The 26,962-nt window shown below is 41.0% G+C and overlaps 1 protein-coding gene across 5 annotated transcripts in view; it reads right to left on the reverse strand.

The window, feature by feature from the left end:
- The window catches only part of ptprz1a (protein tyrosine phosphatase receptor type Z1a), a 201,487-nt gene that overhangs the window by 83,753 nt on the left and 90,772 nt on the right, over window positions 1–26,962 (reverse strand). For all 5 annotated transcript variants that reach the window (XM_069903388.1, XM_069903392.1, XM_069903391.1 and 2 more), the window contains 6 exons: window positions 15,871–16,050; window positions 15,511–15,659; window positions 11,170–11,265; window positions 5,597–5,663; window positions 2,840–2,997; window positions 1,276–1,426 (listed from right to left, as the gene is read on the reverse strand). In XM_069903388.1, the coding sequence (XP_069759489.1) occupies window positions 1,276–1,426; window positions 2,840–2,997; window positions 5,597–5,663; window positions 11,170–11,265; window positions 15,511–15,659; window positions 15,871–16,050 (801 nt within the window). The remainder of the gene's footprint in view (window positions 1–1,275; window positions 1,427–2,839; window positions 2,998–5,596; window positions 5,664–11,169; window positions 11,266–15,510; window positions 15,660–15,870; window positions 16,051–26,962) is intronic.

The following is a 26,962-nucleotide window of genomic DNA, read 5'->3' on the forward strand; positions in this document are numbered from 1 at the left end:
CTGCTCCCAAGAGTAACACCAGAGCATCACAGGTCTCTGATCTTTCAGATCTGCAACAGCGGCAGTTTTTTAAAAATCCACTTAGCTACCCTTTGTTGGTTTAAATCAGACTAATAGCAAATAGATGGATGAGCAGAAATTCATTTCTTTTGAGTGTGCTCTATTTATGTTTGCAAATATTAAACATTACAAATTACAAATCCTTGTTCTGATGCTTCCACAATTATGATTTAAATTTCGTGGATTTGAACAAGATGTGGAACCTCTTTAGAAGTTACTGGCCAGATTTGGTAAATCTGATTATTCCAACCACTGACCCATGTGACACTGCACACCAAAGTATGGAAAAACTGAAAAATAAAAGCCAGCTCACTCAGAAATAGGTGAGGGCAGTGGGCCATCATCAGACATGTGCCAATAGCCTCTTCTAAACTGCAGCACGATTACTGGAGGAAAAGTGCTGGAAATACCTTTTAAATTGCAGGGGGAATCGACCAATTAAACCGCCAACCCGGTGATTTAAGGGGAGGATCCTGCCCCTGCAATGATGTGTCACATACTCACCAGAAGTATCGCCAGATATTCGGATGCTGGCTGCCCGGTGAATCATGCACGTAAGCGCTGACCTCACTAGAATAAGCGGGTCGGCCATTTTTGTTTTCAAATCGCCTGTGGACATGACCTAGGTAAGTTTAACTGGGTTCCCCGACTACCTCTGAGGTAGGTGTCAGGGACCTGGTTGGGTTCCGACTGGGTTGGCCGGGTTGGACCCTTTCTAACTGTTGCATAACTGGGGCGCTAATGGGGAAAATTGCCCAGTTAACTCCATTTTACACACAGTTTGAAAGGGTCTAATGTTACAAATCAATTTACAGAGCGCATAATGTACTGAGCACATCTGTCATCAGCTGTGAATCACTGGTAGGTTAAAGACTCAACCGCAATCCAGGTAATTGAATGCTAAAATCGACAAGGATAACTCAAACACCGACTGGGTGTGTCACCCTGTGAGAAAACCAATTTTCAGTTAAGACACTAAACCAGGTATTTTCTCTGCCTCCTCAAATTCAACATGGCAAAGAGCAAGAAACTATTTGTCTACAGTCAAAATTTTATTTTTGAAATAATATTACAAGAACAGATTATCTTGGCATTTCATTTAATGTAAGGGATTAACAATCACAGTCTCTTCAATGGAGCATTTAGTGATTTCAAATGGGAACTGTAAAATGTACTTTTACATTGTTTCAAAAAAATGCAACAGTTTGAACCTACCTGGGTCAGGAATTTCTTCTGTCCCTGAGTACGATGAAAAGACCTGCCCAACAAATTGGTATTGCTGCTCCCTGTAATTGTTCTGCAGATAATCTATCAACATGACGTAGCCAGCCTGTTGCATGGTCAGTACCTCACAGAACACCTCCAGCTGAATAAAGGGACATAAAACTTCTTCAGCATTGTCGGAAAGATTTTCAACCACTTGAAAATTGCAAAACATCAACCAATCCTCCACTTGACATCTGCATTTATCAGCGAGGATGATTGGACTTGAATCAAATCAGGAACAGAAGCGCTTTGCTTTCCCTTGTGTGAAGCCATCGTTTAATTAAAATATGTTTCAAAGCATATTGAAACCATGCATTTAACGGGATTGTGCAATTCTTTTCGTGCCTGAATTTTGGCTAAGGAATTTGAAGTATTATTAATAACAATTTGTTTGATTAAATTTCCTTCTTTACAATGTAATACTGGTTAAGTTATTTTTTGGTAATTTGGGAGCACAAAGGATAAAGATAAAGATAATGAGTTTACTCTCATATACATTCGACAACGTACATATCCATCAAAATTCTTACTGCTGCAGCCAAACTGAGATCACGGAATCTTGCTGAGATTGATGTGGCCTTAACTCATTTGTAGGTCTCAGAACATACTATAAAACTATAAGGTTACATCAAGGGTCCTATCATCAGACATACTCGTATACTTAATAGAAACCTCTGAGATAAATTTATAACTTTCTGTTGTTCACCAATTTAATCCACATTATTAACATATACTGATAAGGCTGATTAAACCCATTATTGCAGGCTCTTAAAAATAATTGGAAATTGATCACTGGCAAATTTTAAGATGCCATAGGTGCTCTGTGGTTAATAAGGGATTACTTAAGGTGGTACGTGATTGGACAGAAAAAAGGCTGAGAACCACTGGGCTATATTTATTGAATTTGTTCAAGTCTCCAAGTGCTTATTTTAGTCTCTTGTCTGGGAACAATTAATCTGGTTCTCATCAGTTCTATCCAATGCCTAAAGCTTGGCAACAAAAAAAATAAATTCTCAGACCTCATTAAAGAAAGAAGAACCTAATGGCTGTACTTAGGAATGTAATATTGGCTGTGGGTGTGAAGGTGGGTGGATTTCCTATAATTTTTTGGACCTTAAACACCGAAGAGATACATATGGTGAAGGTCCCACTGAATATCCAGACCCACATGGAGAACTGAATTGGCAGGGCTAGAAAGCATTTGTTAGTGATGGTAATACCCATACGGCTCATAAAATTCATGCTCCAACCTTATTAACATGACTCAGCTGTCAAGTCGGCTGTAACTGCATTGCTATTAGCCAGAGGCCAATATCATAGGTAGACAATATTTGCTTGCTGAAGAATTTTACAACACATAAGGGAGGTGATATATGTTTCAGTGAAGAAGTTTCTCTTTTCTGCATTCATTGTGTACATTGTATACAAGAGATTATTTACAATCTGCAACTTTTCTCCGTAATGCATTGACAAAATGTTTAAAAGGACAATTTGAAAGACAATTGAATTTTACCTGACTTTCAGAAATCAGCACCGTTTCTTTAAATACAATCCATTGTACTGTTTCTGTACAGGGAGGTATTGTAAGGGAACCATTGTATGTATAATATTTTCCCGTTGAGTTAGGGAGAAGATTCAAGAAAATAAATGGCTCCAATGCAGCCTGTTTTCCTGCAATAAGGAAAAACCTTGAATGACAATCCACGAAGAAAAAAAACCCAAAAATTAACATCAAAACTGCCAGAGACCTGTGTTCGAATCCAGCGCTATTTGTAAGAAGTTTGTACATTTTCCCCCTGTCTGAATGGGTTTCCTCCAGGTGCTTCGGGTTCCTCCCACCTTTCAAAATGTATGGGGGTTGAAGGTTAATTGGGGTATTTGGGAAGCATTGGCTTGTGGGCTGGAAGGGCCTGTTCCTGGGCTGTATGTCTAAATTAAAAAACTATAACAACGTTCAAGTAAAAGATCCTCAGATGCTGGAAGAGATTTGTCAAAAAGATTAAAGGGTTAATTTTAACTACATACAATAGAGTAAAACTTGGGCAGTGCACAAGTCAGTAGCTTTCTGCAAACCCTTTCCCATTTTCATTTCAATTTTTCAATTAACATCAGTTGGAAACAACACACTCGCTGAGATAGTAATTCTGTGTTTTATTCTACCACACCAATTTAAAATTAAACCCACAGTCCTATCACTTGGTAAAATCTGTTTCTGAAATCACATCTGCTCGTTCCACAGTCTTTCCTACCAGATTTAAGGTTACGTTACATAGAACCAGGTGCAAGCATTCAAGTTACTGACATGAAGTGCTGCAGTGAAAGAATTTGAAATATCTAGACTAATGCTGTCCCTAAAATTACAGGACTGAGAGTTAATCTTCATCACATTTATTATGTCTTTAAGTACATAGGCTTAGAAATTTGACTGCAATGTGCCAAGTTGAGGTGTGCTATGCAAAAAATAGATTAAATCAGGAACTTACAAAGGACATAAAATCTTTACTTTCCCTCATCTTCCAGCTAAACTCAGCCTTTCATGGATGGTGCAAGGAAGTGACTTGAAGTCCAGTCACTTGAAATTACAACCTAACCCTCATGTCAACTCCCCAGTTATCACACACCACCTCACCAACCCCACGTGTAGTCCTCATGTCAGTTTAGGGGATCACAACCTAAACTCCATGTGCACCAGTTGAAACAATAAACCTGCCTCCCCAGCAATAAATTTAATCTCCTAACCAACCCCGCAGCAGCCAAATGCAAATCCCAACTCTCATTTTCTTACCTGACCTAGCTTTCCCACTGTGAGACCTACCTGTGCCATATAAACCATCTGAGCCACACACCCGCAGAGTGGAGCGGACAGAGAAAAGGACTTAGGACGCAGTAAGTGTGTGAGAGCTCATCCACTGCACATAATTCCTTAGGCTCAATTGCATTCACATTTTATACGAGCCAGATTGCAAAATAAACTATCGTTGGCCCGTTGCTCAATATGGTTTTCTCTCTGGAGCTAAATAAATTCTGGGCAGCATTTTTACAACTTGTGGGAAAACATTCAAGAAGATGGACTGGATCTGGACAGATGATAAATTTTCTGAAGAGCAGATTTTTTTTCATTCAATTTACTCTTTGAAATTGACACAAATTGAAGAGCACAAAGTATTTGCATTTATTGCAAATGCCTTTTTGCAAAGGGTGGAACTTCTGGCTCATATCGCAGCAGCATTATACAGACAAACAAACAAAAAAAATCTCTTGGTGATGTGTTGTAAAAGGAAAAAGGAGGAGCAGGCAGGGTCCAAGAGACAGAAATAAAAGCATTGAAGAAAAAAGGATTTGCTTTATCATATCTTGATTTAACTGATCAACCCCTTGCATGGCCTCAAGTGTACAATGACTTCCTTTGGTTGAGAATCTGTGCTGATGGGAAGCCAAGTTGCATCTGCAGGGTCATTTGTGTCAATCTACACCACCGCCAAGAATTGCCTTTCCTATAACTAGAAGGGCCTAATGGCCTGTTTCCGTGCTGTAATTGTTATGTTATGTTATATAGAAATGAATAAATGTATTCCATTAGAAAAAATAACATATAGTTTAAGAAATAATATTGAAATATTCGAACAAGTATGGGAGCCTTACATTAAATACAATAGCGAAAACCTACCGGGGACAAACATTACCTAAGTTGATGGAAGGAGAAGGAAAGAAAAGAATGGACTCAGTAGAATCTCTGGTGTATTTTTGTTGAATGACAACATTGTCTGACTGGTTTAATGGAACCTAGATTGTATACCTAAAATGGATGAGGGGGGGGGGTGGGGGGGTGGCTTGGGAGGAGGGAGGTGGGGGGAGAAAAAGTCACTGTATATGTGTGAAAAAGAAAAAGTGTATATCATGGCTAATGTGATTTATGGTGTGAAAAATAAAAAATTTTAAAAAAAGAAAAAAAAGAATTGCCTTTCCATTTGCCCCACTTAAAATGAGGGAGAGTTCGGGCTGGGGGCCATCCTCAGGAACACAAAATCTGGGAAATGCATCCTATTGAAATGTTACTTTCCTGACGAAAAGATTTTGTAATATTACTCCAATTGTGAAGTATTTACAGTAGGTTTTTAATCTCGAAGCATTACTGAGTATTGTTTTCACTGTACAGAGAAAAACATATTTTATTGTGATTTAATTATTCCTGATTTAAACCCTATTCACTTCTTACAGCCAGGATACATGCACCCAATTTGTTCTGTGCTTATTTACTCACACAACTTACCGTATCTGCTTACCATATCCACTCCACGTATGATACTCTCATAATTTACATTGTCCTCTGGGCCAATCTGTAAAATATGAGTAACATTTGCATAATGCATCTTATTTTACATGCCTGGTATCTCAAATTGGTGACGGAGTGGAGATAATGGAGGATATTAAATTAATCTGTTTCTTTGACTGCATGGCATTTGTCTCTTTGATTTTGATGTTTTTTAAGAAGCAGCTCAAATCCAGAAATCATTTCACAATAGACAATAGACAATAGGAGCTGGAGTAGGCCATTTGGCCCGTCAGGCCAGCACCGCCATTTTAGATCACGACTGATCATTACCATCAGTACCCCTTTCAATTTGATGCATGTACAAACTCTGGACACTGGCTCTGTTTCATTCTTAAGATTTTTTTTGCCATTCTTGAGGAAGAACCAAGCATTTTAATTTATTACCATATAACAATTACAGCACGGAAACAAGCCATCTCGGCCCTTCTAGTCTACACCGAACCAAGTCCTCTCCTCTAGTCCCACTACCCGCACCCTTCCCATAACCCTCCATTCCCCTCCCATCCAAACACCTATCTAATTTTTCTTTAAATGACAAAATTGACCCTGCTGTCACAACTTCTCCCGGAAGCTCGTTCCACACAGCCACGACTCTCTGGGTAAAGAAGTTCCCCCTCATGTTACTTCTAAACTTTTGCCCCTTAACTCTTAACCTCTTGTTTCAATCTCTCCTACCCTCAAGGGAAAAAGCTTATCCCCATCAATTCTATCTATCCCTCTCATAATCTTAAATACCTCTATCAAATCCCCTCTCAACTTTCTACGCTCCAAAGAATAAAGACCTAAACTGCTCTATCTTTCTTTGTAATCTAGATGCTGAAACCCAGGTAACATTTTCGTAAATCTTCTTTGCACTCTCTCTACCATGTTGATATCCTTCCTATAATTCGGTGACCAGAAATGCACACAGTACTCTAAATTTGGCCTCACTAATACCTTAAACAATCTCAACATCACTTCCAAACTCCTGTATTCTATGCATTGATTTATAAAGGCCAGCATACTAAAAGCCTTCTTCACCACCTTATCCACATGAGATTCTACCTTCAGGGAACAATGCATTGTTATTCCTAGATTTTCTGCTCCACTGCATTCCTCAATGCCCTCCCATTTACTATGTATGTCCTATCTTGATTAATCCCACCAAAATGAAGCACCTCACACTTATCACTTTTATTAATATTTTCTCTAGATAGAAATCAGGGCTGAGTGAAAGTGTAAAGACTGGAGACATGCAAATGTCTTCAAGTAGAACAATATGTCATTTAAATAATGGGGTATAATTTTCAAACTAAGACTCCTTGTAGGATCTTTATGCAATGGTAAATAGCAGCAGTTCGAAACATTTATATCTTTATTTACCAAGCCATTTTAAAACATTGGAAGGCTGGATGGATTCCAACCAGATTTGCAATACACAGATGTTTCATATCTATTCATTTATCCCATCATTCTTGGAAACATCTTCCTTAAAGTTAATTTTAAAAGACACTGAAGCTTAGCGTTTGCATAAATGGATTTCGTTTTCACGTCCCAATTTGTTCTGAATGGTTTCAAACCCAATATCTCCCCAAACCCCAGTGCACAATCCTGTAAGGGTTATTTTATTTTTCTCATATTTTAAGATTTGGGCATCGCTGGTGAAGTTAGCAGTGAGTGTCCATCTCCAATTGCCTGTGAGAACTGAATTGCTTGCTGGGCTATTTCCTAAGGCATTTAAATTTCACATACAGAGCAAAGAGGATAAGAGTGGCAGGTTTCCTTCCCAGAGAGATATCAGCTCAAGATCCCAGATTACTGATCTGGATACTTCACTGCCACCATTATAACCATATATTTAAAAAAAAACGTCTACACCCATGGTATAAAACACTAAGCATGTCTTTTAAAGTTGGGAACAATAGAGGTGATGTGGGTTTTTACTAATGAGAGAAATCTGATTTGTCACCAGGACACCTTCTTCTTGTACAGCAGTGTCCTTCATGTACATTGCCCAGGATAATTACTCTGACTGCATTTGATATGGTTTATGTTAACATCTGTCCTCAGAACAGATGGCATCAGGCAACACATCTCAATGGGCAGCTGTCTGCTGACCTAAAGTCTGCATAACCAGCTCCTTTGGCTCACTGACAGATGGGCAGCCTTCGGCTTAAAAGTGTAAGTGACATTGTATTAGCCACAGGCCCAAATTGAATCTGGTGCAGCCTGTCCTTCTTGGCATTTCCCTACTGATTCTGCCCCTTCCAATTTCATTCATATGTCAATATAGGTAGGGCATAACAACTGGTCTGAATGGGCAACTAAAGCGGCATCGTCGCAAAGAGTGTCCGTGAACTACTCTTTGCAGACGATGCCGCTTTAGTTGCCCATTCAGAGCCAGCTCTTCAGCGCTTGACGTCCTGCTTTGCGGAAACTGCCAAAATGTTTGGCCTGGAAGTCAGCCTGAAGAAAACTGAGGTCCTCCATCAGCCAGCTCCCCACCATGATTACCAGCCCCCCCACATCTCCATCGGGCACACAAAACTCAAAACGGTCAACCAGTTTACCTATCTCGGCTGCACCATTTCATCAGATGCAAGGATCGACAATGAGATAGACAACAGACTCGCCAAGGCAAATAGCGCCTTTGGAAGACTACACAAAAGAGTCTGGAAAAACAACCAACTGAAAAACCTCACAAAGATAAGCGTATACAGAGCCGTTGTCATACCCACACTCCTGTTCGGCTCCGAATCATGGGTCCTCTACCGGCACCACCTACGGCTCCTAGAACGCTTCCACCAGCGTTGTCTCCGCTCCATCCTCAACATCCATTGGAGCGCTTACATCCCTAACGTCGAAGTACTCGAGATGGCAGAGGTCGACAGCATCGAGTCCACGCTGCTGAAGATCCAGCTGCGCTGGATGGGTCACGTCTCCAGAATGGAGGACCATCGCCTTCCCAAGATCGTGTTATATGGCGAGCTCTCCACTGGCCACCGTGACAGAGGTGCACCAAAGAAAAGGTACAAGGACTGCCTAAAGAAATCTCTTGGTGCCTGCCACATTGACCACCGCCAGTGGGCTGATATCGCCTCAAACCGTGCATCTTGGCGCCTCACAGTTTGGCGGGCAGCAACCTCCTTTGAAGAAGACCGCAGAGCCTACCTCACTGACAAAAGGCAGAGGAGGAAAAACCCAACACCCAACCCCAACCCACCAATTTTCCCCTGCAACCGCTGCAATCGTGTCTGCCTGTCCCGCATCGGACTTGTCAGCCACAAACGAGCCTGCAGCTGACGTGGACTTTTTACCCCCTCCATAAATCTTCGTCCGCGAAGCCAAGCCAAAGAACAACTGGTGGTAAACCTTCCAACTCAACAAGTAAAAACAGAAAAGATGCAAACTGCACAAGTTTTGGAATAGTTTCAAAACACAGATAAAAGTTGTTTTCTTTGTCCAATATTTAAATACACTTCTGAAGATAGCAGTTTTTACTTTATTGGTGTTTAATTTTAATTAAGTGCACAACAAACTGGTGGATCTTTCGGAAGCGGGAGCCACGTAAACCCCCAACAGATCTAGTACAATGCATTTTCATACATTTTCTGATTTGTCATATCTGGGTCCAGATATGTACAGCCAGTAAACTGCACAGAAATGTGTGCTTTGATTTAACGTGCCCTTGCTGACCATTAAATTACCATCTACAGTATATACTAATCCCATCTATAAATCACGGGCACTTGGTACATACTCTTCTACGTCTTGATCATTTAAATGTTTGTCTTCCTGTGAAATTTTCACAGAGAAGGAAAAATATATGCCGTACATCTGAGGAAATGGATACAGATTCATACACAGCTATCACCATCCATAGCAGTTAGATGTTGCACTGTGATTCTTCATAGGACCAATCATATTTCAACCTCTCTGACACAGGATTTTTAAATTAAGAATTAAGGCCCAATCCACAAGGTTCAGGACAAGAGTGGGTGGAAATTGTTACGAGACCAAAGGACCCCAAAACCCAGCAGCAATAGACGTTCACCATGACAAGTGGTTTTTAAAACAAAAGTTATTTTTAATCAACTTTAAACATGAAAATAGAATCAAACTTTAACTTAACTCTATACTTAACTAACCCAAATTAACCCCCTTCTAATTCTAAGCGCACGTGTATGTAATGTGTGTGTAAATTTAAGAAAAGTTCTTTGATTCACAGTCCAATCTCACTTCTCCTTCTTCCAAGTTCTCTGGATGCAGGCAATTCTTATATTGTGCACAGAATTTAACATGTATAAAGTTCACTAGGCTTTGGTCCTTGAAAGGTAAATGTTTACTGCTCAGAAAGGTTCTTGTAGGGTTTACAGAGAGAGATTTGTTGTTCCAGGATTTCCACAACTGAGGTACCACAATTAGTCACCTCAATGTCTCGCTAATGAAACTGGCCACATCAGAGTTTTCCAGATGGCAACCTCTTTCTTTCAGGTTACAACAGAGCTCCTTCTGTTCCAAGAGAAACATCAGACATATAGCACTTCCAGCCATCTACTGCTTTTGGAACTTTTCATCAGTTTCAGCCAGCTCTTCCTGGCTTGCACTGTGTCACAGACACACACAAGCTGAGAGGGCTTCTCTTCTCTCCTTCCCTCTCTCTCCAACTGAAATTTCCACCAAAAACATGTGATTCACTCACTTGCAAAACCCCCACCTTCTTCAGCAAACAACAGGAGTTCTTTCTTCTGCTCAAGCTGTTGTTAGGTAAACAAAACCCAGGAGTGACCTTCCTGTAAGCACCCTGCAGAAAGGTACTTGTAGCTATCCCAGCACCAGTTCCAAACAATGGTCATTCATTTTATGACGTCAGTTCAATTAACACCTACTTGTGAAAGGTGCTTAACATTCTCCAGAGATTTTCAATATTTCTTCAGTCTTTCAAATAAGATCTGTTTTAAAATGTAACCTATTCTAAATCTTACTAAAATCCCCCCAAATATTATAATCATTACACAATAAACAAATGAGGCTGGTCCATTTGAAGCTTTTAGAATCTTATGCATTGTAAAAGTGGAGAAACCACTAGGACGCAGGAATTGAACACAGGTCCTTGAAAGGGTGGGGTAGATGCTGTATCATTAAGTGCATCTGGCACTACCCAACATATGGAATTTCACAAGGACAAATGGTAAACATTTTCCCCTTCAAAATAGGACAATGCTTTGATGCAAATGCAAACAATCTATGCTCATCAGAAGAAATTCCTCTGGTCAAATGTAAATTTCCATAGAGTAGTCGATGTTGATAATGTGTACAAACAGTCTTAATGTTCAATAGGCAAGAGGGTGAACTTTTGTCAGGTTCACCCTGTGGTGTTTGCATTCTTATTCATAATTAACCTTTGACAACCATGCTCAGATATGTTGTGATGATATAAAGGAAGTGAAAAATAAATAGCATCCTGATAGCATTGAGGGCATGGTTTAAAACGTTGTGCAGAATTTTACTTGAATAGTTAGTTCTCTCACCTCAAATAAAACAGACAGTGCTTTCAGGCGACCGTGTCCTTGGACAGCATCATCAAAGTTTCCATAAAGATCTGAATCAAAGCAGAAGATTTGCATCTGGAAACACATTCAGAGACACATAATATTTCAATCTTCCATGCATAGATCAAACAGTATGTATCAAAATATATATCACATAGCAATTTTATTTCTTATTTTATGTGCACTTTTATACAATTCCAACATGATTAAATGTTGCTGTTACAGCAACATAGAATAAACTTCACAAACAAGTGCATCACAGGTGAAAAGTGTGAATAGGATGATGCTAATTATCTAATGGCCCTGAATTAGAAATGACTGCCGGTCAGGACATGGATTGGACGTTTCTTTCCCTGCTTGCTATAAAGTTCTAAAGGGAAAGAAATTTAGACAATTTGAACTATCTTCAAAAGGAGCATCAGTTTCCTAAACAAAGCCATTAAAAATTCAACGCCAAAACTGGCTACACAATAGACAATGCTGAGTAAATGAATGTCCAAATGAGCCCCTAAAGATGGAAAAACAACTAGATCGTGAAAAACAATTACTTCGACAGTTCACTTTCAGTAACTGCAACTAATATGCAAATAAAGTTTGGGCTCTGAATTGTAAATGGCACCTGAATAGTTAAAAATGTTATTAGTGACTTGGATGAATGACCTTGATCTAAACCAGCCAAACTCCACAGAGCCCTAAGCCTCCCCCCCCCATTTAGGGAAAAACCCTGTTTTCTTTTCACCTCATTAACATAAATATTTTTTATGTTATTTATGTTGTCGGTAGGTAAGAAGCATGGAAGAAACCAGAACTTAACTGCTTCAAAGGGAAGGGGGCGCATACACATTGAGCAGGGTACGAGGGACAGGGCCAGATGAATGTAGTAGCAACAATAGCATATGCTATAGGCCCCAGATTTTCAAGGTCCCCGCATTTACATACAATGTATTATAAGAATTATCTTTATCTTTGTGCAGTGGCTATGAGATACCACACTGATATTCTGTGTTAATAACCCCGATTAAAGGAGATAATTGGCTAAAATTGCTAACCTTAAAGGGGGATGCTTCTGTCCTCGCCTCTCACCTAGCCCAAGCCATTCATCCATTTCCCCCCCCCCCCCCATTTAATTCCGAACATGGCAGTAGGGGTGCAATATTGCTGGAGTTCACCAGAGTGCCGATTCGGCGCCACACCAGCAGCTCAATGAGGGAGCAATGGCCGTCTTCGTTACCCATAACCCCCATGTAGCTGGAACTGCTCTGAGTTTCCCTGGCACTGGCAGAGTGGTTCCAGCTGTGTGGGGGAATTATGGTTAACAAAGATGGGCATTGATCCCGCATTGAGCCAGCCTCCACCACCTCTACCATAAGTTTTGTTTTAACTAAATGTGTAAGTTTTAACAGGGGAATGGAGGGGAGGGGGCAGTTTCAGGGCTTGCCATAGGCACTAGGTTCCCTAGATACACTACTGCTAATCACTGAGAAAGCTAGCATCATTTTGTTAAGAATAATTAAGACTATTTCAAACTTACCAAAATGGACATGCAGGGTCAGCATCAGAAATTCTCTCGAGGTGGGTGGGGGGGGTGGGGAGGGGGAGGGGAGGGAGCCACAGTCAGGCTTCCCCCCTCATTGCGCATGCGCCAGCTGGCACTTCGTGCGCTGCCATCACACTTCTCCCTCACCGCGCATGCGCCATTGGGCACAATTTAGGACCCCTTAAAATAAATGCGACAAGCCCCGCAATACCTTAATCTCGCACTGTCCGGGGTGGTGGTGGGGGGGGGGGGTCAGTCCATAAGAATGGTAGAGAATGGATGCTCTAAACTACATCTATATGCATTTGCTTAGGAAAGTTGTAACAACATTGTTCTTCTTTTCCCTAACCAGGACCTTAGGATCGAGAATGATTTAACACCTACATTGCTTGCTGCAGTCCAAATAAAATACAATATTTTAAATGTTGGAAATACTGAGATCAACTAACTTGCCCAACTGCAGTTCTACTCTCGACCTGAAGAGTATGTTGCACCACAGTGAGCACAAGACCTCTGTCCTCCTCCTCCTTAACCTGTCTGAAAAATCAAGGCACCTGCGCTCAGCCAAGCTACCATGGCTTTCTTCAGACACCCAAAACAAATGGTGTAATCTCCAGCAGTTATCAAAGGCCCATGAATGCTTACACTTTAAGACACATGGCACAGCTTTCTGCTGCGTCAGCTGGATTTCTCTGGTGTCAGCCGCCCATAAGCTTGGTTTCATGGATGTGAGCTGGCAATAGACAGCAGTTAGCTCTGAGCAGTCAGAGAAATCACAGGATTCTGAATTTTGTGTGCATCCCACATCAGTTATGTGGTGTCACATGAATTATGCATTAACAATTTTGTTTCCTGATGCTTTCAAAGTTCTTTCCCTGGAAAGTTTATGAAGGTAAAAGAGATAGATAGATTTCAAACATAAGAAATAGGAGCAGGAGTCGGCCACTCGGCCCATCGAGCCTGCTCCACCATTCAATAAGATCAAGGTTGATCTGATCATTGACTCAACTCCATCTACCTGCCTTTTCCCCATATCCTTTAATTCCTTTTTAAATGTAAAAATCTATCTAAAAGAACCTTAAATATGTTTAATGAAGTCACCTCAACTGCTTCTGCGGGCAGAGAATTCCACAGATTTACTACTCTCTGGAGAAAAAAAAACTTCCTCCTCATCTCCATCTTAAATCTACTCCCCTGAATCTTGAGGTTGTGTCCCCTAGTTCTGAAAAAATTTTCCTGCCTCTATTTTATCTACTCCTTTCATAATTTCATATTTCTATAAAATCTCCTCTCATTTTTTCTGAATTCGAGTGAGTATAATCCCAGGCAATTTAGTCTCTCCTCGTAGGCCAACCCCCTAATCTCTGTGATCAACCTGTTGAAGTTCGTCTGGACTGCCCCAAAGGCCAGTATATCCTTCAAGAAGTATGGAGCCAAAACTGCACACAGTACTCCAGGTGCGACCTCACCAAGAGGAAGGATTGAGAGTAATATGGGAGGCTTGGCCAGAAATGCACCTTGTAGCTTGAATAAACTCAAGGCACAAACTTCAATACAAGGCTAATATATAATTGCTCTGACAGGCATGGCCAGTCCAGGGTGGAACTGGAAGCTGAATATTCCTGGATTCAAAATATTTAGGAGTGTTAGAGTAGAAAATGCTGGCGGTGTTCAAAGGATTTCATCATACTCATGTTTATTTTTAATATTAGCGTGATGAAAACATTTTAACTGAACATATCAATGAAAGGGTTATTCAGTCTCCACAACTCCTTGCCTATTCAATAATCTGTTGTTTTTTTAAAGGTACCTATTTCCTGCTGTAATCTCATATCCTTCAATGTTCTTAAATTTTGCAACATGTCTTAGTTGGTGACAAGTTAAAAAAAAAACAGGTGTTAAGTATATTCTACACTGTCTATAACAGGAAGAAGGTGGGAAAATAGAGAATTTGCTGAATAAAAAAGGTATAGCAAAGAAATAATTTTTGGTATTTTATGTAATGGAGAAATAATATTCATGGCAAAAGAGGGCAACAATTTTTACAATGCACAATGCATCCAGGGCTGCCATCCAGATCAGCTGGCATTTCATCCTTGAATTGTTAGAGACAATTCCAAATAATAAGATGGTGCAAGTGGAATGGTTTCATCGTATGTGTGAGTTCTTACACAACACATGGATGAAGGAAAAGGTTCTTTACTTTAAAGTTGATATAAACAGCGCGTGAGGAATGCCACGAGGCTACAAGCCTCCATTACAGATAACAATCTGTGTGTCAGCCCAGCCCCCTGTTGGCAGCCAAGTCGTATCAAACAGTAAGGCATTGCTAGTCGCATTGCAACCATGATCACGATCATTACAGGCGGAACAACTTGCTACTGTCCTGGTCTCAGTGCCCTGCTGTTTCTTGTCAGCCTGCCAACGTGGATTCCACGTTTAACTCTAACCCAAGCAGGTTAGAGTTAAAATATTGGAAAGGAGGGAATGAGCCAAAAATAAAGTTCCTTGATTTTCAGTGAAAACAAAGCAGCACAAAAAAAAGCAGAAAATAATATCCATGAGCCACAATGAGAAACAGTCAACGAGTTGGCAAATGTAGTCCTTCGTTGCTCTTGAAAGACAATCTGTTAGTCGAAAAAAATGGTTTGCTACACAAATTGAGGTCTTTTCTTACCTTCAGCAGATGGGTGAAATATTTGGTCTGGCATATGGTGTGGCTCTCCATATGAAATCAAGACAGATAAAAGTTAGGGCTTCAACTAAATATGAAAGCAAATTACCTCCAAAGGAAATGCTTGTCCATCAATGGTATGTTCTGAGCCTTCTGATACATTACATCTTCCCCAGTGGAACATGATCTTGCCTGCTTTGTATCTGGATTTCATGCCACCGCCACTGATGTAATACTCATCTGTAAGGTTCATTTCCACTGGAAAGCAAGAACAAGCAATCATTTCATATTCTACAACCAATACATCAGAAGTTGCACTGAGAGCAGATATCAGAATATGCCTGAAATGTTTTTTTTCCCTAATTCTACTTGCGCAATTTCACTGATAGTGAAGAGACTGGGGTAAATGCCTCAAAGCAGAGCTGTTTAATGTTTTGTTAGGTTATTCAAATAGAAAATAAAACTGCACCTGTTTTCCCATTATTGTGAATGATCATATTTCCACTGGATTCATGATCCCAGCCTTCAAACAATAGCTGTTGAAAATTCACGTTGACTTGTGTGAAATCATCATCGATATTGATGGGAGATTGCTTCGGCCCATTACAATTTGGATATTTCTTCGCCCAGTTGTTTTGATTTAAATGACCTAATGAAAAGCATTAAAAAAAAAACATTAGCATGCTGGTCAAAGACTGCATCAATGGCGTACTACATCATTGTTTGAGGAGATTGAGGGTGGACAGGGAGGAGGGTGTGGGCATGGGAAGAAGATGGAAGTCATTTTTATATCTGGAGAAGCCCTTCAATCTTTTGACAGATGAAAGGAGTCACAATGACTAAAAAATATTGAGAAACGAAACTATTAACTCATCAGAAGGCAATGCAGAAAAGAACATCGATACGACTGCTACTACATGTTAAGTGGATGTAAATATCTCTTAAATTTTCTTAAATTTAGACATACAGCATGATAACAGGTTTTTTCGGCCCAATTGACCTACAACCCTGGTACGTTTTGAAGTTGGGGGAGGAAACCAGAGCACTTGGGGAAAACCCACACAGAAATGGAGAGAATATACAAACTGCTTGTGGACAGCGCGGGATTCAAACTTTGGTCCCGATCGCTAGTGCTGTAACAGTGTTGCGTTAACCACTACACTAACTGTGCTGCTCTTTCTAATAATTTCAAAACTGAGAAACAGAAAAACTCCGATCATTTGGCACATTGACGTCTTTGGTATTGTCAGGCTGGCAGGTTTTCTGATTATATTGTTCCCATTAAAACTCCACACACTTTAGATCACAGTTTGGTGATACATTTTCCTGTGAACCAAGTAAACAAAGCATTTCAGAGAAGCACAGGAAGTGGGGTCCCAGTGTTTTTTTTGGGGCTGTGTGGGCTGGGGTGCCAATGTATAGCATGGAATCTCAGTGGGTTTCAGGACTGCGTGGGAGGTGGGGTCCAAGCAAATTTTTGGGATCGGAGTTGAGGCCCAGTGTTGGAACGGGAGCTGAGGTGGGCTTTGAGACAGTGTGGGAATGGGGGTCCCAATGGGTTTCAGGACAGGGTGGGAATGGGGTTCCCAGTGGGTTGAGGGACATTGTGTCAGTGGGTTACAGGGAAGCAAAGGAACTAAGACCCTGGGAAGTTTCAAGAACTGCAGAAAACATCACCTGAGTGGCAGGCAGTAAACCATCAGGATTTCTCAATCATTGTATTGTAGATTACTGAAATATGCATTTACCAAAGCTTGGAATCACATTGTAACCAACCATACTCCAAGGTGGGATATTGAAATTAAGGTCTCCTAATATGCCCCTCTGAAAGTGGTTAGAATTTCACCTCTTGTCAGTTTACAAACCATCAGTCTCCATTGACTTTATTGGTGAGCAGATACATGAAACTAAAATGACAGGCTCTGTGGTGTTTTAGAACCACCGCACACTTTGAACAGTAAAGCTTCAGTAAAGGCTAGTTCCAGTGAAAAGCTGAAATTTAAAGGAGCTAATATATTGCTTTACCCAGTGCAATTTCTGCCCAGGGTGTAAATCATTATAATTATGAGGGAAGGCAAGACCTTACAAGATCTGTATAAGCAGGAGACAAACTGAGCCAGAATCTATTTTGGAACAGGAACAATAATCATTAATTAAAATTAATTATGTGGCTTGAATTATTTTGTTCCTCTTGGAGGATTAAATGACAAATGGGTTTCCAAGTTCACTAGTTTTGGTAGGAAGTTGGAGAAGAACATAGAAGAATACTTGACAAAGCAAGATGAAGGGTGACTGCTGCCATGAATTCAACCCATGCCATCTTCCACAAGTAGATCTAGTTCTCCTTCTGAGGCTAAAGATCTTTGCATTCATTTTTTACTGGATGAAGTTTACTGCTTAAAATAATCTGTGGTTGAGTGCTTCGAGGTTATCCCTCTCCAACATGCTTGGCCATGTGTTCCTACATGTTATTATCCCATTTACTGACAAGCCCAGTTAAGAGGCATTCCCTTGCAAACCATTTATTCTCCATGAACCTCCAAACAATTGAGCTAATTTCCTTAACCTTAACTCAAAACTGATTCAAGTGTAACCCTTTGTTTTGGAAGTTCTTGCATACTCCAATTTTTTTCGAGGCATATGATTTGCATTGAGAGACGGACCCTTGCCTTGGGCGTATGTTAATTCCACGCAAAAAGGCTCTGGTTGGTTATCCTTAACCACCAGTCTAAATTTGTAGGCGCAGATGACATTGTGGTACATGGCAACCAGAAGCAATACAAAGCTGGATCCCATAAATGAGACTTCCAGTTGGCGACTGCATGGAATAAGCTGTGTTAGTTGTTAGCTCCTCCGGCCAACACTTGACTTTTTCCACTTCCAAAAGTTCCTAAGAAAACTAAGAACACTACCAAATTTGAAACAGAAGAAGAGGTTCCCTATATCTTGATAACGGTCTCCGGAATGATTAAGACACAACTTCAAGATGTTACTCGAAATGAATGCATGCTGTGCAAAAGCTGGAGGTCAAATGGCAGATCTATAGTAACCTTGCCTATGTTTGAAAGTCATTTAAAGGATTTGAAGGAAGCTCTGCAAGTCAACACAAGTATACTGGAAGACAAAATTGAAAAGCTCGAAGCTACTGTAAAGGTGCAGGTCGTCAGCAACAATTAATTACTGTCTCATTTGGTCAACCTTGAGGAATGGAACAGAAGAAACAACATCCACATTTTGGGGCTTAAAGAAAGGAAAATCTCCAGTACAAGTTTTCACTAAGATTCTTACAGAATTATTTGGTGACGAAGCTTTAACTGGAGATCTTCTGCTAGATTGTTCTCATCGAATTCCCTGTCCAAGACAGCAAGTTGGAGATCGGCCAAGAGTGGTAACTGTATGTTGTCATTATTTCCATCTAAAAGAACGGCTTATTCAAGCAGCTTGTAAAAGGAAGGACTTGAATTACCAGGGCCAACCTATTAGGTTGATTGAAGACTTGTGCTCTTAAGTTGTGGTGATGAAAAAGAAGTTTCATGAAGTTATGGAGACTTTCTTCAAGGGCTCAGACCAGTTATGCAGTATCAGCATGGTCAGAGAATCGTTCGGAATGATGGTCAAAACATGCATTTTAACATTGTCAAACAAGCCCAAGCAGCAATACCAATCTTGATTTCAGCCACATTTGGTCTGCCGTTGTCAGGAATGAGTTCATTTTTTAAAATTCTTATGGAGCTGGTCACATTTCGGATTTGAGGGGGGTTTTAGTTCTTTTCTCTGTTAATCTAATTTTCAAGGAGTCTCCTGGGCTGCCCACCAGCCACAGGAGAGGATAAGAGTTGTGTGACACCACATGTGGTATCCCATGAGACTAGAAGGTGTTGGGTTGTATCTGCAGCTGTAAAGCTGAGGGATCCTGCAGTGTGCAGATTGGCCATTCCCGGTGACCAGACTGTGAGGTGGTGGATACGGTTGGGCCATGCCGGAGTGCACTAACTCCTCCATTTATAGTCGGAACACACCGCTCCATCTGGGTCTCGGGGGCGTTGGATTCCGCAGCTCCATATCTCCCAGCCTGCAAAGACTCCATCTTTATACTCAACCCATCAATGGCTGTTCATCGGGGAGGCACCTGAATCTCTGCAGCACTTCCTGCGTCGCTTTCAGAGAGTCCCAACACCAGTCCCTCCTGCCTCCTGGAGCTGACTTCACAGCAATATTCCAAAACTCGGTAACCAAATAGTCTTTCTGGAAGTTACAAGGGTAGATGCTGGATAGGACAGGGCAACTTCCCCACACAGTGTCACACGAGACACCGTGCACACTTGCAGAGAGAGACAACTTCGCTATGATCTGGCAGCCCTCCAATATCTCCAGTGATCTGGCCTCAGAATGACCCTCTACCAGTGCAGCTCTCCCTCTACAGCTCTGGGAGCTTCTAGTCTAAAACACTGCTTTTATTGCAGTGTAACTGGTTGAAAACTACCTGGCTTAATACTGTTTGGCTCACAACTCCTTATTTTTTTCCTGCATGTGGCTCACAACCAAAAATGTTTGATCACCCCTGCTTTAGATACATCGGCTGTTCTTCCCAGAATCAAGTGGTAAATTGCAACTGGAAGTCCGCCAGTGACCCACTGGATAGCCAGTGCCTGTACTTAGAGTCAAGTGCAAATGCAATAACCCTGATCTCAGAAATGATAAATAAAAGTCATCTCAAAGGTGTCAGAGGTCAGTCTGAAAACAGAAAATTGTTTGATATTTCACAGGTGGTGTGCAGAAAATAAGCTGCAGTCTTCAAACTAATGAGATCACCTTTCACGGCCTTCAAATAATGATCGATGAAGACAGAAGGCTTAACTGCAAGAACTTGCAGTTTTTAAGGAAAACTTGCTCAGCACTGAGGTACTTGGGATTTTCTGACTGCTTTACCATGACTTCTTTTTAATTTCTAAGTTCAACTGAAAAAAAAATCTGCTTCTTTATGTGCAAATATGTACAAAACATTTGGAAATGTTTGTGTGCAATTCCTTTTGAAGGCCTGACTGTCTTCAAGTTGGACCGAGCACTTCCTGTTGTGATTCACCATTGCTGAGTGTCAATCCTGCTTATTAATTAACACCGAATGACATCATCAATGTATATGGCACATATTCCCAATATACCAATAGAAATTGGATCAAAAAGGCACCTTGCTTATTTAGCCACACCAACACAAAGTGTACGGTATACATAAGTGGTGAGCCAAAGTTTAACTAAAGGCTTCCTACATAATTGTTTTTCATACTGACAAGGTAAGCTTAATGTATTGTCCAACACTCAGAAATATCTTTGATTTCAGCACAGGTCCCAGTCACTGCACCCTAGCAGTAACCCTATTCAACTGACCCATTCAATGCCTCCCTCACTTCCCCTGCATCGCCACGCCCCTCATCGACACATCAAGGAGCATCTACTTTAACAGTGCTAATGCGCTTCCCAGTGTATGAGTGAGATGGAAACCATGAGCATAGCCAGAGAAAGCACAAAGCAATGCTTTTTGCTGGGGGAAGCAGCGATGGTGACGTTGAAGTGAGGATGTGGCAGTTTAGTTCAGTTGTTGATGTTGTGTATGACGGTGTCCACTTAATGGAACAGAAGTGCTTATAAACGAATTAGTAGAGTTTCCTCTCACAATAAGGCCAATTCAGATCTTTAAACCCTAGGTACGTGGTTTGCATTTATGGTGCTGCCACACATCAGACTGGGTGATATACACAAAGTTCACTAAATACATCACTTCATTCTATGTGGGTTCCTGCCTATTAAGTTTTCTATGGCACATTTTGAGAAAGGGAAGAATTATCAGTAGTACCATCAAAACATTGTATATGTACCGCTGTCCATGGAGAAAAGATATTTAAGAGCAAATATTGTATATAGATAGTTTTCATAACAAATTAAAATATGCTTTCAACTCACTCATGGAGCAGTATTCATACTCCATAACCAAATAGTGGGAGCCCTTGGAGAAAACCTATGCAGACATGGGGAGAACGTACTAACTCCTTACAGCCAGCATGGGATTTGAACCTTGCTTCCAAATGCTAGCGCTGTAATGGCATTGCATTAATCACTACGTCAACCGTGCTGCCAAATAGAGCAGATAACAAGATTTGTTGAATTTTTCGTACATCTTCAATTGGGTTGATAACAAGTTGTTATGAGCCATACCTCTAACAAGCTGGAAAACTAATCAGAGTTCATTGAACTAAATAATAAATAATTTGAAAGGTCATTCATTTGAAATATTAGTTCAGTTTCACTCTCAGATATTGCCTCTGAATATTTCTAGTATTTTCTGTGTTACTTCGATTTTGTATGAACTACAACATTTTAAATATGGAAATTGTAAAAGATTATTAGTAACACCACATTCTTGAATAAGGTGAAGACATTCATTAATAAAAGGTTAAAATTATCAGATATTGCCATCGTCTTCTATGTTCCTGATAGAAAGGGTTGCCTTATTGTGTAAAAGACACAAGTTCAAAGCATTAAGCATTGTAGATATAGATTCACATTCCCAGCACAAAGATGTGGATTATATAAAACACAATACATTTGTTCTCCTACCTGGCAATTTATATTTTCAAGAGAACCTAACTCACCTATAGTTCCATTCCGATAATTTAAATGCTGTGTTCCCACGCTGTAATCTAAATGTGCACTTGATTGATGTACAAATAATCACATGAGAAAGATCTACACCCACATCACAGAGATAATTACTTTCATTAACCTATCATCTTGTTCTGATCGAACCACAGGATAAAGCACTTGTAAAAGACAATATATGAGCCATCCATTATTTTCAAGGATTGAAGGGCAATAATTATTTAAGAGACAAACTGGAATGTTCTGTGTTACACTGTTTTTGGTTCAATTTTTACTCTTAAGCGGCAAGAGCACCCTGCTCCATTGGACTGGAATTAATGCAAGTAAAGCACTTTAATTTTTTGAAAACTGCTGTTTTAATTGTAACTAATTGGCTCGTTATGTGCACGGTTTCATAACTGCAAAGGAAATGGGCCAAGGACAATTTTTCCCAAGCAAAATATTTCAGTAACAATTGGGTCTAGAGCAGTGATTCTCAACCTTCTCTTCCCACTCACATACCACCTTAAGCCATCCCTTACGAATCATAGAGCACTGATGGCATAGATATTACTTAAAGTGGTATGTGAGTGGAAAGAGAAAGGTTGAGAACCACTACTCTAGCCCATATGTCATCCAGATAGACCTAGGAATGTTGTTTAATGGAGTGCCCTGTTGAGCCATTTGGGGATAGACAATAAAGGCTGGCCTTGATGGCATTCACTCGAATCAATTGAGGGAAACTTCGCCATATTGCCTCCGAGGCAAGTATACCTTTCTGTAAAAAAGAACATAAAGTATACTGTATGCTGCACAGCAAGCATGGGCTTGCCATTTTCCTGTACAGTTGTACCAAGGTGCCCTTCCTCTTGTACTCCACCCAGTTTGCAGTAAAGTTTAACATTCCATTTATACCTCTTCATTACTTGTTTTATCTGATTATAAACTTCTAAGTTTCTTGTCTAACAACACCCAGATTATTGAATAATCTCATGCAAGATACATAATATTTCCATCTTGTTACCACAGTGGTTGAGTGTTTGGATTGAATCACGTACAGTACCTGGTCTAATTTTATTTTACAATTATTACTGCAAACATTTTACTGCATTCATAAAATAATTCCAAGCAGGAAGGACAGGCCATTTCGGCTCAACAAATGAACATCCTGCACCTATTGTCCAGGCCAGGGACCCCTGTCCATACAGCATCCAAAGTCTTCTTGTATGACTTTGTCCTTCAAAATTTATGTGCACATTTTGTTTTTAAAAAGCCCACTCCAATTTCAGCCTTGAGGCAAAATTCACTACTTTCCATTCACATTGGAATCAATCTATCAAACTGAGAAGTTTAGGGTCCTCAGTTAAGAAAAGATGTGCTGACGTTGGAGAGGATTCAAAGGAAGTTCACCTGGATGATTCCAGGAATGAAAGGGTTATCATATGAGGAGTGTTTGACAGCTCTTGGCCTGTATTTGTTGGAATTTAGGAGAATGAGGGAGAAATCTCATTGAAATGTTTTGAATGTTAAAAGGCATGGTCAGAGTAGATGTAGCAAGGTTTTCCCAAGGTGGAAGAGTCTAGGACAAGAAAGCACAATGTCAGGATTGAAGCTTGTCCGCTTAGAACAGAAATGAAGAGGAATTTCTTAAGCCAGAGGATGATAAATCTGTGCAATTTGTTGCCATAGGCAGTTGTGAAGGCCAGGTCATGGGTTGTATTTAAGAGATTGATAGGTTCTTGATTAGGCAGGGCATCAAAGTTCATGGGATGAAGGCTGGGGAGTGGGACTGAGTGTGAAAATGGATCAGCTCATGATTAAATAGCTAGGCAGACTCAATGGGCTGAATAACCTATTTCTGCTCCTATGTCTTATGGTCTAATTAAGTAGACACGATTTGTGTGAAAGGGCAATGAATGCACTGACACTGACCACAATGTTGCGTAGTTATGTTTCAAGCCTGCCACGTGTGCATCTCGGCTGGTAGCTAGAAGGCTCAGCATTCAAGTCTCACTCCAGAGACTTGGGCTTATAAAATCGAGACTGACACAACTGTACAACACTGTCAGAAGCCCCATCACCAGGACAAGATGCACTCTCAGATGGTGTTAATGTACAATCCTGTAACCAATGATGGTAAAAAAAAATAGACAGTGGTCAGTGTGAGATATCCAGCCCTTTGACCCTGTTGTCCTCTGCAAGAGATCATACCTAATGTGATAATCAGTTGCTGCCTGATCTTGATAACCTATGGTCCACTCTAATAATTTATCTTGTTCTTGAATATCCATGGGACAGGAACAAGTTATTCATCACATTGCCTGATGTCTGGAAACTGGCTAACAAATTTACAACATTTGACTTTCATGAAAACGACATAGTTTGGTGGTGAGCTTCTTTGGAATGTTGTAAGATAATAAAAGGTGAAATATAAATCCTGGTCTTAGCCCTGCTAATCCACATATCTTTGTGCTGGTACAGACATGCAGAGAGCGGGGAGACACAGTGCTCCCCCACAGGGTTCAACTGCCCAGTCTGACTGCTGTCGGCTCCATACAGGCTTTAAACGGCCTTTTAAAGGAGCCGATGGAGGTTGATTTCAAAATCCTGCGATCCAGGCCGGGGTCTGGGCCCAAGATGGTGATCGGCAGCAGCCACGAAGGGTTGCAGACTCTGGGGAAGCAGAGAACAGGGAGCCCACCCCTCAGTTGAGAAGGAGAAGCAAAGGAGACAATCCACGGGAATGTGACCATGGCAGCGGACCTGCGAGGGGCTCTGAGGCTGAAGAACACACAAGCAGCGGGGCTGTTGGTGACTCGAGGTGAGGAACCCATGCAGACCGCGAGCAGCTTGAGACGGCAGTCAAGGGACTCGCATCAGGCTGCAGACTGCTGGAGTCTGGCTCGACACTGGCTGAAGGGGTACCAGGTATCGGAACTGGGATGCGAAAGAGTGCCGAGGGGGCTGAGGGCTTCCTGATCATTTGATGTGGAACTCTGGTTGCTGATGGTTTGGGCTGAAGGCTGTGGAGACTGTGGGAGTGCTGGATAATGAATCCGTGCACACAAGGCTGGATGGATGGCAACTTATGCCCTAAGCACAGCCCAACAACGATTTCCACCCCGCCCCTCCCCTTGACCCTTCCATTATCTAACTGACAACAAGTGCTGACTGTGAAATAATAGATTAAAAATTCAGTTTTCTTCCAGCCCAGACCCCATTGGATATTTTATTGTGGGGCGTAGGGCCCTAGTTCAGCTGCTCCATGGTAAATCCGGCTCTGACAAAACTCTGTGGTGCCCCCTTCCCTTGGTGCCCGAAGCTCATGCTTATTTTGCTTAATGGTTAATCCAGGCCTGCATGAACACATAGTGGCTCTGGGGGGCTGTGGGGCTCTCTTTTGCTTCTCTTTCTCTAACTATGAAGAATTGGGCAATTTTTGCTGATACCAAATCTTTTTCTTCAGTCGACTAAAGGAAATCTCAGGTCATATCACATTTTCTGTTTTATTACATGACAATAAAACCATCTTAGATCTTGAATACTCTTGAGACTCAAATCTGAATGACATGAAATATTAAACTTTAATATATTTATTTTCTTTAATGGAGTATTTTTCTTTTGGAATGTTCATGTACGTATATGGACTTAAAACAGTACTGTCATTTTCTAAATATTCTCCAGTACGGGGGAAAGGCAGGTAGGTGGAGGTGAGCCGATCATCAGATCAGCCGTGATCACATTGATTGGTGGAGGAGGCTTGACAGGCGGACAGCCGACGCCTGCTTCTATTTCTTGTGTGCTTATTTTATTAAATGCCAAATAACTGCAGTAGCCTGTTTCCTCCACCAAGTCTAGTTAAAAGTCTGTTGGATCTGTAACCATGGGAGGTAAGTGGAATGGATAAAGGGCTTGCCTCAAGGCTGCTCCAACTTTTGAGGAGTACAGTCCTCACCCTTGCATTATTCAGCTATCTTCAATCAATTTAAGAGAGAGAGGTAGGCATCCCAGGCAAATTACCCTCAGTGGGGTGATGGCTTCTTGAACAGCTGTAATGCATAATGGTCTTACAGTCTTCATGGCTTCAGGACCAATGCCTGAAGAGGGCGCACAAAATCAGTGAACTGGTGCGGACTCGAAAGGCCAACACGGCCTGTTTCCGCTCCATAAATGGTTATAACTGTCTCAGCAACCATCTTTGTAGGTTTCAGCGATTGCTCCACTTCTTTGGTGTCTGAATACTGTGGCTCCTCTTATTTATTCTGCAAAACCCTTCCCCCTTGGCTTCAGATTTAGTCTCTTGCTAAACCACTGAACCAAACCATGATGAAGTATTAAACATTTAATCCACTTTACTATAATCTTGCAATTAATAGTATAATCTTCACCATGCAACATTAATGGTGTCCGATAATAGAACTGTGTAACCTGAAAGTATGACAGGAATATTCTACTTATTATGCTGCAAGTACAAAAATCAATACTGCCCATTGATTTCCTCTTCCCTCTGAAGTCACTCCATTTTGAGTTTCTGCACACAGCAAAGAATCACCACAGATTAACATCAGAGAGTGGATCTCCAGGGAAATTACTGCACTATTGCAGCCTTCCAAACCAATCCAGAGGCGTTCAAGCTAGTAACGCTTTGTGCCAAACCACAGCTCCTGGTTACCGGTCATTTACTGAGTCTTTTTGCACTGTTTACATATAGCTTTCTAATTTAGATCCACCAGTCTGCTTTAAGTAGACTTGTTCTGCTGGGGGCTTAATCTCAGCAAAGTTTTGCTTTGCATGCAGGTCACCAATGATTTTACTTAAAGTTCTGGAGATTGTCATCTCACGGCAATTCATAGAAAATGTCACCTACTTTCCAATGTAGTTCTATTCAGGTACAGGGCTGGAATGATTTCAAAAGATGGTGAGGCCAG

The sequence above is a fragment of the Narcine bancroftii genome, chromosome 11 (assembly GCF_036971445.1).
Source record: "Narcine bancroftii isolate sNarBan1 chromosome 11, sNarBan1.hap1, whole genome shotgun sequence".
NCBI lineage: Eukaryota > Metazoa > Chordata > Chondrichthyes > Torpediniformes > Narcinidae > Narcine > Narcine bancroftii.